Source organism: Macaca thibetana, chromosome 12 (genome assembly GCF_024542745.1).
Source record: "Macaca thibetana thibetana isolate TM-01 chromosome 12, ASM2454274v1, whole genome shotgun sequence".
In the NCBI taxonomy this organism is placed as follows: domain Eukaryota; kingdom Metazoa; phylum Chordata; class Mammalia; order Primates; family Cercopithecidae; genus Macaca; species Macaca thibetana.
Genome location: NC_065589.1, coordinates 99,394,062 through 99,412,772, shown reverse-complemented (window position 1 = coordinate 99,412,772; position 18,711 = coordinate 99,394,062). Strand labels below are relative to the sequence as shown.

Sequence of the window (18,711 nt, the reverse complement as noted above, 5' to 3'; positions counted from 1 at the left end):
AATTAAGACATGCTTTATTTACATTTCATACAAAAGAAAACATGAAATATATTTATAATTGATATCTTGCCACTTTGGAAAGTCACGTATATGGAGTTAGATATTTCATAAATGTTATGTCAATGAACATCAGCATATATAAAACATCTTAGTTTTTTTAAATTTGTAGATAATATATGTTTTGATCACATACAACATGAAGTTTTAAAGTATATGCATATTGTGAAATAGGTAAATCTATGTAACTAACAAATTACCTCACATAGTTATCATAGATGAGAGCACTTAACATTTACTCTCATTACATTTTTCCAGAATATATGTCATCATTACCTGTAGTCATCTTGCTATCCAATAGATCCCTTGAAATGTATTCCTCCTATCTAATTATAATTATGTATACTTTGACCAACATTTTCTCATTCCTACCATCCCCCCAATCATCCCAGTCTCTAGTAGCCACCATTCCACTCTCTCCTTCTATGAGATCAACCTTTTTGAATTCCACATATGTGTGAGATCATGCAATATGTATATTTCTGTTCCTGGTTTATTTCACTTAACATAATGTCCTTCAAGTTCATTCAGGTTGTCACGAAAGCAGGATTTTTTAATGGCTGAATAGTATTCCATTTGTGTGTGTGTGTGTGTGTGTGTGTGTGTGTGTGTGTGTCTCATATATATGATAAATGGTTGAATGATAAAACGTGATATTGGCCGGGCGCGGTGGCTCAAGCCTGTAATCCCAGCACTTTGGGAGGCCGAGACGGGCGGATCATGAGGTCAGGAGATCGAGACTATCCTGGCTAATACGGTGAAACCCCGTCTCTACTAAAAAATACAAAAAACTAGCCGGGTGAAGTGGCGGGTGCCTGTAGTCCCAGCTACTCGGGAGGCTGAGGCAGGAGAATGGCGTGAACCCGAGAGGAGGAGCTTGCAGTGAGCTGAGATCCGGCCACTGCACTCCAGCCTGGGTGACAGAGCAAGACTCCGTCTCAAAAAAAAAAAAAACGTGATATTATATATGTGATATATATATCACGTGATATATATAATATCACATTTTATTCAACTGTTTATGGACACTTAGGTTAATTCCATATCTTGGGTATTGTAAATATTACTATAATAAAATAAGAGTGCAGATATCTTTTTGATATACTGATTTTATTTCCTTTGGATATATACCCAGTGGGAGGGATTGCTGGATCATATGGTATTACTATTTTTAATTGTTTGAGGAATCTCTGTACTTTTTTCCATAATGGTTGTACTAATTTACATTCCCACCAACAATATAAAAGGGATTCCTTTTCTCCACATCCTTGCCAATACTCATTATCTTTTGTCTTTTTAATAATAGCCATTCTATCAGAGGTAAGGTGATATCTCATTGTTGCTCTAATTTGCATGTATCTGATGATTAGTGAGGTCGAGCATTTTCCCGTTTACCTATTGGCCATTTTTATGTCTTTTTTGGGAAGTATCTATTTAGTTTTTTGCTTATTTTTAACTTGGGCTCAGGTCATTTGGTTTTTGGTTGTTTTGTATTGAGTTGAGTACCTTATACATTCTGATGTTAACATCCTGTCAAATGTACAGTTTGAAAATAATTTCTGCCATTCTATAGGTTATCACTCCACTCTGTTGATTGTTTCCTTTACTGTGCAGAAGCTTCCTAGTTTGATGTAATCTCATTTGTCCATTTTTTGGCACATGTTAGTTTAAAATATTTTCTTTCCATGACAATCAATCAGAAAGAAATGAGAGATACTAAATATATATATATAAATATATATGTGTATATATACATATGCAAATACCCACATATTTCCACAAATCTTTCAATGTAGATCTATGTGACAAAATCACCCAGAAGCTGAAAATCTGGTTTGTATTACACTAGTGCTAGATGAGTTTAAATAAGGGAACAATTGGTATTGGAATGCCTTTTTTTAAGTCAACAAAGTATTTTGAGTAAACAGAGGGTGCATAGTTCTTTGTTAGATTGTTAACAGCCCTTATGTACTACAGAATGAAGCTGAGAAGTTAGGTCTCTCCTAGACCACTAGAAGAAGGCTAATCTTTCTACTTTATGTTGTGACAAAAGAAAGTCAGAAAGCCAACTTTATTGCTACCTCTTGGCTTTTGCTTATGCATTTCTTTTTGTACGAGTCCCAAAATTGCAAAAGCCAATGGTATAAATTGTCCAGGGAAAGGTAGAGCTTCTAAGTAGGGAAAATGTTTTTGTCTTTTCAGTTCTATTCCAGGTACCTTATATTTCTATCTCCAAATCTGGATCTGATTTCCCCAGTAAGAAATAGTTTATGAAATACTTAATTTTGAGATTTCTACTGTGTGTCCCATGAAGATTTTGAACCTCATTTCAAGAGTCTTAAACCATCTTTCAGCTAAATTAGAGATACAAAATACAGTATTCAAGGATACAGAACAGATTTATGATAGTCTCCAAACATTTTTCAAGTGGGTCTGTGGGAACATAAACTCATAAGTATCAAATAATTTCAATCTATGTCATAATGTTTTCATAATAAATGTCATTAATATTGTTTGTTCACAAGAGTAATATATATGTATATACTATACACGTGTGTGTATATATATGTATATAAACACTTATAAAATAGTTGGGAAATATGTAAAACGATTTAAAAACAGAATCATTTTTATAATCCACCTCACAGAAAATATATGTTCTCACATTTTAGTGCATGCTATGGCTCCATTACATATGGCAGTGTGTATACCATGTTTGTTACTATACCCCAATGCCTAGTACACTTTTGCAATATAGTAAGTGCCTACACAATATCTGTCAAATTGCCTGGAGAGTTGGAATTCACCAATTCAAGGGCCACAGAATATCTTAGAATTCATCTGTTCTTCCATTTAATCACAGTTTAACACAGGTCCATCTGCCAAGCAGGAATGAACATGCCCTAGTCCCACCTTTCTGTTTAGCAAAAGTATTAATAATATCCGCTAAACAGTTTCTCCTGTATTCTCAAAAAGAAAACAGTCATCCTATTTGTGTTTCCTGAGAATAGGAAGCTCAAATGTCTCGGCTTCATCCACTGTCATAGTTAAGAGCACCTTCTTCTTTGCCTGGGAAAGAGGCTACTGACGCTATAATTTCTCAGAAGTTTAGACAGGCAGCAAGAAGCTGAAAAAAGAACCATTTTGTCTGTGATCTAAATAGGACTTTGCTGATGGTCGGTGTACTCAAATGGGTTTGTAGAATATCTTGTCTTTGTGCCTGGAATTTGCTTTTACGAACTCACTTGAGAGGCAGCAGCCAGGGGAGCGCTCTCTCTCACCTGAATGCTTAGCAGAGGCAAGCCATCAAAACCCTCCAGGAAGTGGCAAGCCAAAGGGTCTGAATTAGAGGCACCTCCCCAGAGAAGATCAAAAGTTATGCTCCACCAACACAGAGACACTGAGAAATGGTTGAATGTGTTCTAAATTAAACTGCCCTGGTGGTGAGCAGAGATCTGCCAAAATCTTTCAATTAATCACTTTTACCTTCAGGGCAGAGTTAGGCCTGAGAGTATTTCAATAGATTTTTATTGGAACAGAGTTATTTCAGATATTAAACTATGTTGCACAAAGTAAAAATAATGTTATTTTTAAGTTGCTACTCTTGTTAAATAAAAGTTGGCAAGTGTTCTTGGGGTCTGTATTGTGTCTGTATTTGTGAATGTGTGTGGCTTTTTCTTGTGCCATAATCCCTATTGATTTTTAAAAAGTGAACAGCAATGAACTAGGTGATAAATATATTTATATAACATTTTCATTAATAATGTGTTATAAATAATTGAAGAAAGGTTTTAAGTATATAATTCGCTACATCACAATTGGAATTTTTTTTTCCTACATCTTCAGCAGTAAGTTAATTAGAATCACCTGCATTTCCTTGGGTGGACACCAAATGGATTGCAAACAAAAACAGATTAAAATAGCTGCTGGAGCTCATGGCATACAGATGACAAGATTCACAAAAAGGACAATGAGACACTGAAAATGTTCGCTTTTCAAACAATTTTAGAGGAAATTTAGCTCTTGCGACTTCTCTGTAAAAGCTGCCTGTAAGTGTTTTGCTGAAAGGCTAGAACAGCTTTGTTTCTGATCCCTTGATGAGTGAGAGAAATGTTTAAGAAAGATCACTTTACAGAGAGATTCAGGCTGAAATGTGATGACTGTGATTCAAGCCAAGCCAAAAATTACAGTTCAGAATGAAAGGGGAGGGACGTGGTTTGGGAATCCATTTTCCCACATTCCTGAATCTCAATCATCCCAGCCAATGTTTAAAAAAATCCAGTGGAAAACAATGAGGTCACTTTGTTTAGATGTTAAAAAAAAAAAAAATTACGGGTGGAGGGATTGAAAAAAATGATGGCAAATGTATGAATTTTAAATCAATATCTATTTCAAGTATGATGGGATCAAAGGTACACTTTATATAACTCTTACAACCTCATCCCAAAAGGAGCCATTTTTCAGTTTTCTTCTTGTTTCTGTTGGTGAGCCATTTATTGTGTTTCTTTAACTTATGAAATAGTATCTTGCTAAAATTTTTTTTTAAAGGGTACATGGGCACATAGTACAGATTAATCCTCCTGAGACTCCAAGCTTTCCTTAGGAATAGCATCTCCAGGAAGCTGGTTTTCTTTCTTTAAACCTGCTGTGACCACCCCACTGCTGTGTAGATCTCAGGTTATGCTGGCATATTGGCTTGCAAACTACCAGATGATAGTGGCAGATGAAATTAGATTCATTGTTCTTGTTACTTCTATTTATTTTAATGAAACACACTAAGCAAGTCATACTACCAAATGAATGATTTATTTACATCAGCATGATCACAGCATAACAGTAGAACTGCAACATAAAAGAAACTCAGAGAATAATATGAGATAAACCAAATACAACCTCCAACTTCAATATCTTCCAGATACACTAAGTTTTTCTTCAAGGCAACAGCTCTCACTTAATGATAACCAGAATCATTGACCAAAATTTGTCTTCAAGACTAAGATTTTTTTAAAAAAGAAACATGTAAGATAATTTGTCAATGACTGTTTATAGGTACCTTGTTTCCCACTCTCAAGAAATCATTTCAGTTCATCATCTTTGGTCTGATCAGACCACCGATGCTAGGTTCTTTTTTAGAGAAATTTCACAAGCAAACTCAGAATATTGCTGAGATCTTTCTTATCTTCAGAGATTTCCAAATGATCCTAAGGCTGGCATAAATCACATTTATGTCTACTATCCTGCAGGCTTCATGCAGTCAGGCCTCAAATTCTTAGCTTAGAGAGAGATGTAAGAATCAGTGTGCAGAAAATGAGCCACATTATAGGACACTATTGTTCCACTATTGTTTCATGTTAACTAGATATTAAGCAAGGTACATAAATGGCTTATCAATCTATATCACATTAGCCACACTGGAACTTTTTCCCCTTGTCTTTGCCCTGGTTGACTTACCATTTGGTAATCCTTAAGTTAAAAGGAATCATTTTAAAGGTGGGAGTTAAATTCAATGTATAGAGGCTATACACACAAACAAGCCTAATCCATAAAAAGAATCACAGCAAATGGAAACCAGGAAATAATATTTTTAAAAGTATACTACTGCCTATACTACCAGATTCCAATGGTATGGATAAGCATCTCCAATTACCAGAAAATTGATGAGATATTTTGGCAAGAACTAAGTATAAATATAAGGGAAAAATTCTAATAATGAGGAATGACAGTGGTTTTTCCCGTGTATCCACATTGAGGAGGGATGGCTTTTTTTTCTTTTTGTAACATTTGAAGAAGTCAGTGAGATTTTCTTCTACTTATGGAAATGTCTAATATCCCACTTACCATGAATGAGAGAGATGAAGAAACTAGGAGAGTAATGCAATAAGTTGTTTTCAAAGACTGAATCCAACCCTGCGTCTCTATACAAGAATATCTAATAACAGTAAAAAGCAAGATAGCCACTCTCTTCCCACATGTCTCCCTACCATCCCCCCACCCACAATCCCCAAACTCTATTGTCCCAGAACTTTTCAATGCATAAATGATACAATGCAGAACCACTAACACACTTAACCACATAGATGACACAATGCAGAACCGGTAACACACTTAACACTCAGGGTATTTAGTTCTTTTCCTCACCCAATTTTGATGCTGGAGCAATATAACAACATCTGCCTTCTCCAGTGTTCAAATAAGACAAGGCTCGTTAAGAGTTCGGGACTGGGCAGAAGAGCAAATAGGACCAATATTAAAGATAAATATTTTTGCAAAAAAACAACAATCTTATTTCCAAATATTAACAGGTTGAAGTAACAGGGGCAAAGCAAGGAAGTGAGGGTGAAGCATTTGAAAATGATCCCAATTGCCCAAGTATTCCATGAAATGTCCTTGAAAAAGCATTCTCCTTTCTGATTCAAGAGTCTATTTGATACCACCTTTTTCTTAGTATGTATGTATATATATACACATATATATATTCCTTTATTATGTGCTCTTTCAAGGTATTTAATTTAAATCTGGAATTTGCCCCTAGCTCAGACACTGGCTATATAAACAATTTTAAATAATTGCTCATTTTTTTGTATCATAGGTTCTAAGCCATTTTCTCAGAAATGAAAAAAAAAAATCCTTAGTGACCTCTTTTTAGTCTAACATTAATGAAAAATTAGCAACAAATATTTATCTTTTCCATGTCTTAAGAGAATAAAAATTCTTATTTTCCTTATGAATCCCCTACAAATACCTGGGAGATTAAATACAATTTTTCAGAAAGGAATAATCAAAAATGAGCCAATAAAATCTAGATAATGATAACCAAAAGCAAATAAAATAATGAAGGAAAAATTGAAGGTATTTTGTTATGACATTAAAAAGAAAAACTTGTTGCAATAATTGTGTCTATGAAGCAAGCATTCATAGCAGAGCTATGAGGAAGAGAGAACAAAAAACCAAAATGAGATAAAAATTGAAAAGAAAAGGCTCATGAAAGAAATGAAAAACTAAAACAACCTCAGTATAAAAGAATTGAAAAATACGTAAATGATAGTAGGAATTTCTATAAACACAGAAAAGGACAGGAGTAAGAAAAATGAAGTGAGAGATGTGCTGAAACTCACCTGTAGCAACCTATTCTTTCAACATTCGAATTGCAATTGCGTAATGACTGTTTTAAATATTCACAGTTTAATCCCTTACCATTTATTTCCCATGTGCCAATCATGAAAATTATATAGTAGTATCTTCACAAACTAATGAAACTTCTGTTTTCAATTTTTAAAGTTCTGTTTTTATGAAAAACGATGTAGGCCTCACATTCAAGTTGGCAGACTGAAAAAATATGTCTGATTCTCTTCCCTCAAAACAATCCCAATGAAATAATAGAAAATATGTGTTTTAAAAAGAAAAAAACTGATAATGGTGCTGAAAACAGAAAAGGTGCCATAAGCAGACAAGAAATAGAAATTCCAGGAAGAGAGGAAGCAGATGGGATCAAACAAATAGAGAAATGAAAGCAGGAGAAACACCATTCCCAGACACCACAATTAGGCACAGTTCTTTCCAGGGATGTCCCAGAGAATAACCAAACTTGGAGGCAACAAATAAAAAGAATAGAAATTGTCCAGAGGACAGTAAAGAAAGTAATTCATTAAATAACAGGATCTAACAGCTGTGAGAACTGGGCTCCTCTTTCTTTATCCTGCACCAAAGAGGCATCTACAGCAGGTGCTTGAGCCTGAGAGCAATTTCTGTAAGGATGGAAAAGTTGCTGGCGTCTGAGAAAGAAGGCAATAGAGAAGAAAGTGTCTCAGGTCTTCTCCAACAGAATTAGATATACCTTTTCCCAGGTGCAAAATAGGTAAAGTTCTCTATACCCTAAGTTAAGTCTCCCTTACTTTGATAACTGGGTAGAACCCCTGGCCTATTGTCTACTCACCACCCTTTTACCCTGCAAGATACCCCCACATACCATTCTCATTTAAGATTAGACAAGTTGTAGGGAGGGAGAGAGCTGGACACATACAGAGGTACCCATGACCACTGTTTATTTTAATCAATCTCAATCATAAAGGTAATCCAATATTTGATAATCTGTCTTAAATAAATTCTAGATACAGAGAAGAGAGATAATACAGGGAAAACAATATTGAGCAAATAATATAAGAAAAAGTTTTCCAAATGAAAAGGCCCAGATGGGGAGCACATATGAGTGACATTTTACTGCTACAAGTTTAAAGAGAAAAAAAATTTTTTTAATCCGAGAGCAAAAGCAATTTACCTGTAAAGTGTCAAGAATCAATTTGACATCAGACTTAACAGCAGGGATGCTAGAAGATAATGGAACATTTATTTTTCAAAGTTAGAAAAATAAAAGATTATGAAACTGAAATAAATATTCAAGTCAACAATCAATTAGGAAGCAAAAGAAAACAGTCAGACGGGTAAAGTAAGAAAAATTATCAATCACATTCTTTTATGAATCAAGAAACTTCTTAAAATTCAATCCAAGAAAGAATAACAATGGAATACAAGAGAAGGAGGGTAGTTGATGCTGACCTAGAGTCACATTGTCTAAAATGGTCATCACCGGCCATGTGTGGTTAAGTTACTCAAAGCTGAATAAAATAAAATTCAGTCCCTCAGTTGTATTAACCACGTTTCAAGTGGTTAATATTCTCTGTAGCCAGTTATATGTGGCCAGTGAATGCTGATTTGGACAGCAAAGAGACAGAACATTTCTATCACTGCAGAAACTTCTGTTGGGCAGGACTTAATCTGAAGAAATGAAGAAACCTACAAAGGAAGAAGAGGACAAGTTAAGTGTTTCGGGAGCTCTCCTTTGTGAAACTAAATTTTAATGTTAAACCCCAACATGCTCCCTTTTTAAAAAATAGTGACTATTAACCCATAGATAAGACACAAAATAGTTATAAAAAACAAAATGTCCCAAATTTTAAGAATATAAACAATAAATGCATACAGAGTAAAACTGGGAAGGGAAGTAGTAGAGAGAAGTAAGAATAAATATACTGCTTTATTTTTCATAGCTCAGAGATAATTTGATATGCTAACATATAGAAATAGGCAAATTAACTCAAGAGAAAGAGGGTGTACAGATAAGTGGTAGGAACTGTGAATGCATTAAGCTCTTTATATTTTCTGAGAAATCAATAAATACCATTCAAAGTTAATTAATAAAGAGAAATATGACATATTAACATTAACAAAAAGAATGAAAATAGAACTTTTCTTTTTGAGACAGGGCCTCGCTCTGTCCACCCCGGCTGGGGTGCAGTCGTGTGATCAAGGCTCACTGCAGCCTCAACTTCCTGGGCTCAAGTGATTCTCCTACGTCGGACTCCTGAGTAGCCACCATGCCAGGCTAATTTTTAATTTTTTTGTGTGAAGATAGTTGTTGCCGAGGCTGGTCTTGGATTCCTGGGCTCAAGTGATTCTCCTGCCTTGGCCTCCCAAAATGCTGGGATTGTTGGTGTGAGTCACTGAGCCTGGCCTAAAATAGAACTGTTAACAATAACTCTCTTTGGAAAGCAGGTTGGGGCAGCTACTGTACTTAGTTTGGATTGTATATTGTTCTATGTGGTTTAATTTTGGTTTTTATTGTTTTTTTAAACCATGGAAGTATAGCAAAAAAAAAAAAAAAAAACCTGTATACATTTTTAGAATGGTTTTTACGAAGTCATATAGTTATCCTATAGAATAAAATTATTCTCGTTTGAAAATCAAAATTGTGCCAGCTATTTCCTAAGGGAATCATTCTTAGGAAATAGCAAGGCTATTGAAGGATGGGCATCTCATACGAAATTAACCATAATTAAATAAAAATGGCAGATAGGTACAAAATAAACACCACTGAGTTGGAAGAGAGATTAGAATTCTAAGTTATAACTTGTACTCTCAGTCATTGAATTTAAAGTGTGTGAACAAATAAGCTAGCAAAAAAAATGTTTGAAACACTCACTTCAACTTAGAGGAGGAGGGATAGGTCTAAATGGCACCAGAGTTTCTCATGTTTAGCTCAGAACCCAAGTAGAACTTTGGAAGGACTGAGAGAGAAAAGTGCAGGGGCTAAGGGCAACCTGAGTGTTCCTGTGCTCAAAGGTTTTCACCGGAGGGAGAAGCCAGAAGTTCAAAGTATTGCGAGAATGGCATTTCTTGTGGTAGCTCTGGCCTCCTAGGAATTAGGACGCGCCATAAATCTCAGGAGAGGGACTGTTTGTGCAAAATTCCCAGCCCACATTTGCAGGCTGCAAAGGTTCAGATGCATTTTGTTGTGTGTCAGAAAACCAAGCAGACATTCGGGGCACACCACTCAACCAGGCTCAAACTCCACATCTGCGTGGTGTGTCCATCATTCGGGCTACCCAAAATGCTACCTAAACCAGTTTTTGACTATTTTTAACAGACTCGTCTGCATTGTCAAAAACTGCCCATATTTTGGCAGATAAGCCAGTCAACTCTGGACAGAGTGTTGGTCTTAGATTTCTTTTTGCAAAGTGTCTAAGATTTATGGTGGGAATTACTCATGACAGCTGCATTCTTTCCGCTGGGCTTAGACCACCATTTGGTCTAATAACTCCTAATTGTGTGTCTATCCCAGTCTAAGCTTCTTCAGGGAAAAAAAAAAAAAAAAAAAAAAAAAAAACGTGGGGGAGGGGGTGGGGAGACTTTTAAAAATCCCCTACAGCAATACCCAGTGATTTCTGCCAACAGTAAACACTATTTTGAAATATAAGAAGGTTAGCTGATGATGAACAAATAAACAATATTTCAGTGAATGTGGATTTCTTCAGAGAATTTTTCATACTACCATTAATGCCAGTCTGATTTTTTTTAAAAAAGTAAAATGACTTAGTTTTATCGTGTTCCCAAAGTATTTTTAGCATAACAGGCAAAAATCCTGTTAGCATTTACAGTCATGTTATTTTCTTGAAAGAGGTACCTCTCAAAGCGATTTTTCACCAACCTTCTCCAAAGCACAAAAGAGGTACCTTGAAGACATTGGTCATTTAAAAATCATACGAAGTCTAATTATATTTCCAAAATAAGTAGTTTGCAATCCAGCAAGAATAATGTGGTCATGAAAAGGATGTCCAAATCCACCAATTTACATTGGTTTGGTTTGGCATAACTTTCAAAGTTCTTGGAGTAAAAGGAAGATGGCACGTGAATAATTGTAATTTGGGTAATAGTCCTAGAACTTTGGGTCTGCTGTTCTGTGAGCCATTCAGGGGAAAGCAAATCAACTTCAAGACTGTACCTACATAATTTATAACTGTTAAAATTCACTGATATGTTCCAGATTATTTTGCAAAATGTAATACCCTCCCTTTTCATATGAAACTTTGTCATTTTCACTCTATTTATGTAATTTAAAAAGTATGATAGCCAGAAAGCATGAGCCATTCAAAGCAGGAGCCGCTAATGTCAGAGATCATTATCACTCACAAGATATATAGTGTTGGTATCTTTGAATTTAAAGGGCTTGAAAGTTGTGTCAAGATAGATTCATATTGCATCTAATATGTTTTGCTTTACTCCCTTTTACTTTCTGGTTTCTATCTCCAGTCACAAAGCAGTTTCTCTGCTGTGACTCAGGTCTACAACCACAGTGGTAGCACAGGTCTGATTTACCCTTCCTGTCTCCACCAGCTGTGCTCCCTCCTTTTATGCCAAAAGAAAGTTGTGTTATTACTTTAGGATGAGGCTGCTTTCTTTAAACAGTATACTGCTTTCCAGTTGTTTATATGTAATATATGTCCAATCCATATGACTTTTTCAAATGGTTTTGATTACTAGACTTAAAATTTTTTTTAAAGAAATGTATGAAAGACGAAGGAAAGCACTTCTTATATTGTAACTCTCTAAAAGAAAAAAACTTTTTGGATATAGGGAATTTCATCAGTTAAAAACCAGTTTACGACTCTATGCATTTCAATAGCATGTAGAATAATATTTGAAAAGGAAGAGTGCTAACTTCACAATAGACATTCATTTGATTTTACACCTTGTATAAATATGCATATTAAAGCAATGATTAAGTAAGACCCTTATTTGCAATTAAATTTTGAAATTCAAATAATTTCATTTATAATAGACCTCTGATAAGGGTCTAGCTAATTAGCAAAACAACATTTTTTAAAAACACACAATGTTCTCATTTTTGTTGTAATAGATATTCACATTTTATCTTTAATCATTGTAAAACAGACTAATTTGATTTTTAAAAAACATTAGAATTTCTCATTTAGAGAACATAGACCCACATATTCCATTGATGTTTCTATTTTCTACAATAATTCGTTTTCTCTAAATTCCTTAAAATCAATTGATAATCCGTGGGAAAAAATCAGGGCCACGTTCACTTGATCAAACTTTGTTTGTTTGTTTGTTTGTGGTGGCAAACATCAAGGTGACTTTATTCACCACTCATGGTTCTGATGCCATTTGTCTACTTCCAAATCCAAAACTCTCCCCGAAACCCCCAAGCATGCCATTATGAACATTTTTCTATAAACATTTCAGGGCCTCTGAGGGTGATTTTAGAGAATAATTTTAAGATAATTTCCTCAGTGGTTATATGTTCAAAAAAATTAAGAGGGAAAACTTTGAAAAGGACACAGTTTAATGTAAAATTTTTGGTAGTTTTAAATCTATCATGTTATTTAAAATTTCATAGGTTAAAACTAAGTACCAAATAGCATCTAATGACAAAGGAAAAAAATGATTAATAAGATTTTGTAAATTAATTTTTTAACATTCTGGGTGTAAGTGCATGAACTTAAGACCAAAAGAGACCAATACTAAAGGTAGGAATTAAATATTAGAAAAATTTTAATTAGGACTATTATCACATTTAAGCTGTCAAGCAGAAATTGTACTTTAAAACAAACAAACCAGATAGACTTAGATTAATGGAGGTAATTTGTGCATCATGAAGAAAAAATATATTGGATTTTTACAAATATATATGTCTTAGAAAGTTTCACCACTGGCTAACTGGTGTCCAGCTTCATCCAATTCCTCACAATTTATAGTTCTCAGGGAGAGACAGAGTCTCAATCATTTCTTAGATTATTCTAGAACTATAAAGTCACATCAATTAATACATTTGTTAATAGCTATTCCATTTTATTGCCATTATCTCAAGTAATCATATAGTTTATTACATGGAAGAGTAAAAACTATAGTGAATGACTATCCTAAATTATGCCATTACTACCAGTGTTCTAAGCTATGTTATTCTACCCTAACCTCCCAATGAAATATTTTGCACAATGGCAGAAGTGTTCCTAATATAAAGTGTGTAAAAATGTAGAGATAGTAAAGCAATAAATGAGCTCATTTTATGCCAGTAAAGAGCTTTGGAAAGCCTTTATTCTGTTATACTATGGCAATAATTTCTACCAATATATTTAATACTATTGTGAATTACAATGATTATCCATGATGCTATACCACCTCCCTAGAGAAACTGCTGAGATAAGACCTCTGCGTCTGCTGGCAGTTTCACCTAGGCCTCTCTGAGTGCCCAGACACATCAAAGAATATACACTCTTGACATTAAAATTATGTTTTCGGCATTTTTAGATACTACTATAGTGTTTGACTAAGCGTTTCCCTTTTCGTTTTCCTGTTTCTTCGTTGTCCTCATAACGTGGTCATGAAATTAACTAGATTCTATAAATAGATGTGTGGAAAACAAGTGAATGATTATTGAAATTCACTGCCAGGATAAGTTATTTTGAATTACAGATGAACAGTTCTAAAATAATCTGAAATTCATTTTACCATTTTGCTAAAGATTTTTTTATTTTTCTCTCCATAATGGAGCACCCATTACCTATAATACACTGGAAGTTATCAAACTAGCATTATATCTAGAATAGAATTTTTACTCTTTAGTTTCAAACAATCAGACCAAAACATGTTGTTCTGTAGCAATCACAGGAAAACAAGAATAGAATAGAATAGAATAGAATAGAATAGAATAGAATAGAATAGAATAGAATAGAATAGAACAGAACAGAATAGAACAGAACAGAACAGAAATGGAGGGAAGATAAAGAGCTGAGGGGAGGAGAGGAAGGAAAGAAGAGAGACAGAAAGGCAGGAAGACAGTAAGTCAGGCCAGTAGCAAATGTCTCACAAATGTCTTGAGTTATTTTACCTTGTAGAAAAAAGGCAATAATACACAAATGTCTAGAGGTTTCTCCCCTACCCAGTTTGATTCCTATATTTTCCTTGGAAATGAACCTTAAATATATGATGTAATCCTATGCTACCTACTGCTCTTTTGTGCCTTAATTAGACTCAAATTTACTGATGATAATTTTAATTATGACTGAACACCATAATTACTTTATTGAGATTAAAATTTTGAAGAGTGCATAATTTAGAACATACAAATTAGTTTTCTCTGAGAAGAAGAGATATTTGGTGTGATTTACTCCTTCTTTTCATAGTTTTTTTTTTTTTAGCCATCTCAGTTCCTATATGTGCTAATATAAAATATGCCCTTTTGTCTTCAGGTCTAGATGTTGATGGAATATATCGAGTTAGTGGCAATCTGGCAACAATACAGAAGTTAAGATTTATTGTCAACCAAGGTAAGTGATTTCCACTTCAGAGATTTTTTCAAACAGTTTCATATGGAACAATATTTCAGACACTGTGCTGTATGTACTGTGAATAAATAATAATAAAACTAACAGGAGAATGAGAAAGTGGAGGAAATTTAAAAATTATCAGAAAAGTAAAAGATAACCAACTAGTTTATCTAGAAATGAATAGAATATATAGAGAAACAAATTAATAGTTTATGTGAAATAAATAATGAATGGAACATGTCAAAATAAAAATGGGGAAAAAATAGAAAAAGAGTAAAAGAAAAATGACCCATATTCAAAAAATGTTATTGACTTGCAATGGACACTTACTATATGTTGATGAATGAACCAATGAATGATGGAAAATGTAAAAGTCAAAATAACAGATAATAGAAAAAATATGTAGTAGGTAAGAAAAAAATTAGGAAATGCATATGATATCAAAGAGTTGTAAATTAAAACAATGAGATATCACTGCACATCTGTTAGAATGGCTGAAATACTGACAACACCAAATGCTGCCTAAGATGTGGAGCAACAGGAACTCTCATTCATTGCTGGTGGAAATGAAAAATGATTCAATCACTTTGGAAGAAAATTTGGCAGTTTCTTATGAAAATAATTGTAATTTTATCGTATGATCCAGTACTTCTTGGTACTTACCCAAATGAGTTAAAAACTCATGAACACAAAAAAACCTACATACAAATATTTACAGCAGCTTTTTTCATAATTGGCAAAACTAGAATGCAACTAAGATGTCCTTCAGTAGGTGCAGGGACAAACCAACCAGAATACATCCATACAATGGAATATTATTCAGGGATGAAAAGAAATGAGCTTTCAAGCCATGAAAAGACTTAGAGTAATCTGAATGCATATGCTGAGTAAAGGAAGCCAGTGTGAAAACACATGATTCCAACAATATAACATTCTGGGTAAAGGAAAACTACAGAGAGTAAAAGATGAGTGGAAACAGTGAGACGGGTTTGGGGGAAAGAGGGAGAGATGAATAGGTAAGCACAGGAGATTTTGAGGGCAAACAATTCTGTATGATGCCATAATTACGCATACATGTCATTACACATTTGTCAAAACCCATAAAATGCAACACAAAGAGTGAATCCTTATGTAAATTATAATATTTACTTAATAATAATGTATTGATATTGGCTTATCAATTATAACAATCTACCCCATTAATGCAAGATGCTATTAATAGGGAAAACTTTTGGAAGGGTGAGGAGATATAAGTTAACTCTCTGTACTTTCTGCTCAATTATTCTGTAACCTTAAAACTGCTCTAAAAATGTATATTAATTCAAAAAATAAAAATTAAAAATTAGAAAATGAAAAACAAGACCGAAACATCTTAAGTTGGTGTTATTGACAGCTCATAAGTTTTAAAATCATACAGATGAGGTAGAACTTAGACTCTCTCCTTGTATCCTTGGTATCTTAACCTCCCTATGCCTCTGTTCCCTATCAGGAAAAACAGTGGGGGGATGCCTTGGGAACATTTGGGAAAATTAAATTGAATAACATCTACAACACTTAGGAATGTGACAGACTCATGTTAGTTCTCCTTTTACTTAAAAACAGTCAAGAGTGTCTTCAGAAGAACTCCAAATCCTAAATCCTTGTACTCTAGCTTCCCACTTAGCTTCTATAATAGCTGGCTTCAGGTTCTCTGAATGTTTTTCATAATACATTTAATATATAAACTGTACTCCCACATTTCCATATTGTTGTGTTTTTTAATGTCTTTGCATATGCTCTTCCCTTTACTTTCAATATCCTCCTATCTTTTCTTTCTCATCCCACATACACAAGCTTCCAGCCTGGTAGATTTCTTCTTTTTCTTCAAGGCCCAGATTATAGTAATTTCATTCAAGAAGCCTCCAGTTAGATTTCTTCTCTGTTCCCCTTACACTGAATAGCTGAATTTACAGTAGTACATTCACATCTAACTTTTAAAATTCCATCTATTATAAGACCCATAGATTTAATGCCAACTTTTGGAAAGGATATAATCAAATGTACTCAGTGATTGTATTTCAGAAACATTAAAATTTGTAAGTCTTGGAATCAAAAAATAGGATACTGGCTGAAATGTCTGTCTCTTTCACAAATCTCTAAAAAGGTAGAACTTGAATCATCCTTGTATCTTTTCCCATTAACCAGTTCTAGCCTTGGTGTTTCCATACAAGGAGCTCCTCATACAGGGAGTTTTTAATTAATATTTGTTGAACAATGTATGTGAGTGTTGCAGGTAGGAGAAGTATTAAAACTGGAGAGCATTCAATTCTCCAGCAATTCAACTTGGGTTGAACCAGTTTTTTAAATGTTGATTGCAATACTTTTGGCCACTTGCCACATGACTCTTGCTTCTAAGAATCTCTATAACTGAGAATCTCCACAGCTCTGCTTGTTCACTAATGCAATTCTTTGTCTTTCACAATTACTCTCTTTCCTGGGCAAAACACAGAACTAAACTTTACCTCATTCATTTATATTATTTCCATTTAACTGAATCAGAGTGCCCCCTCTGTGGGTAAAATTTGGATAAAATAGCCCTAGCCTCATATTCATTCTAGCTTATAATCAGCTAAAATCATTTTTATAATACAGTTTATGCTGAAACGATATCCTGATTGGGATTCTAGACAGCTGGGCAACACATTTCTTCTACAAAGAAGAAATCTCAAAACAGAAGCCATGCTAGAAACAAACACTAGTTGCATTTCCTGCCTTTAAAAAAAATTATGCTCAGTAGTTTGAAAAGGCAAAGAAAAAAATCTGCAATGAAAATATGAAATCTGTCCATCTCATCTTTTGCAATCCAAACTTCAGTGTACTCTGAGGCTATGTAACCGCTCATGTTTCCATGAGAATTGACAATGTAAAGCTGGACAGAGGCCTGCGTTGGTATCTGGTAGCACAGAATTGTCAGTAAACTGTCTCCCTGGTTTATAGCACTGTCAGAATGCAACATACTCAACACAAATTATGCTTCATTAGGACCTTTGATACTGGTAACTTTGTCCAAGTTGTGTTATGGAGTTTTTTGAATTAGATGATAAGTGAAATGGATATACCAACCCCTTTCAAAATTTGCTAATCAGATTATCCTTTGAATGTGTTTTCTGGACTGGCCCCACAACCTTGTTGCTAATGCCATACCTTCCCCTCCATCTGGATCAGGACTCTAATAGTAGAGCTGACTTGAAAATAATCAGTGCTGGGTGCAAAGAGATTGTAAGTGTACATGTGGCCCTCTGTGGCCCTCTCTCTGTGTGTCTAATAGAATAAAATGGCAATGCAGGGAAAATTCCATGAAAAGCATAAAGTGCTATGTAAAGGCAGTGCATCATTTTTGCAGTCTAAGATGAAACATAAATGATTTTTGGCATACCTGCCTTGTATTAACATATTTTATTCCCCTTTATTCACCTTGCACATGTTTCTTTTCTAGAAGGTTCTAAATATACATTTTTAAACAAGTAAGCCCTGCCCACTGTTCGACTAGACAAATAAAAACTGATTTTTGAGATTTTCAAGACAGATGAATTGTAATTTATGTATTTCACTAATTTTCTTGAATTCTACAATCATCAGCAATTCTAAATACACCAGTTGAATAACTCAATTTGTTTTGGTTTTCTGTTTGACTTACTAAATCAGGGGGAATTAGATACCCTTATTATACTTCCAGTTCAGATGACATGTAAGTTATATTCAAAGTGTTCACTTTTGAAAAGCATTTCCTAATTATAACTAGTAATGATGATAATAGTAATTATTATGAAAGTAAGCAGCATTTTCATAATTTATTATTTGCCAGGCACCGTCCTAAGCACTTTATTTACATAATTTAATTTAATCCTTTCTTCCATCCCATAGAGTAGGTAGTATTATTATTCCCGTTTTACAGCTGTAAAAACTGAAGTTCAGATATTGAATAATGTCCTAAGGTCATATAACATATAAGTGAAGGAGCTAAGACTAGATCCCAGATCTGTCTGACTCA

At 34.3% G+C, this 18,711-nt stretch overlaps 1 protein-coding gene across 2 annotated transcripts in view; it reads left to right on the top strand.

Moving 5' to 3' along the window:
• ARHGAP15 (Rho GTPase activating protein 15) overlaps positions 1-18,711 on the top strand; it is a 629,043-nt gene that overhangs the window by 408,694 nt on the left and 201,638 nt on the right. For both annotated transcript variants that reach the window (XM_050751741.1, XM_050751742.1), the window contains exon 11: positions 14,604-14,681. In XM_050751741.1, coding sequence (XP_050607698.1) covers positions 14,604-14,681 — 78 coding nt within the window. The remainder of the gene's footprint in view (positions 1-14,603; positions 14,682-18,711) is intronic.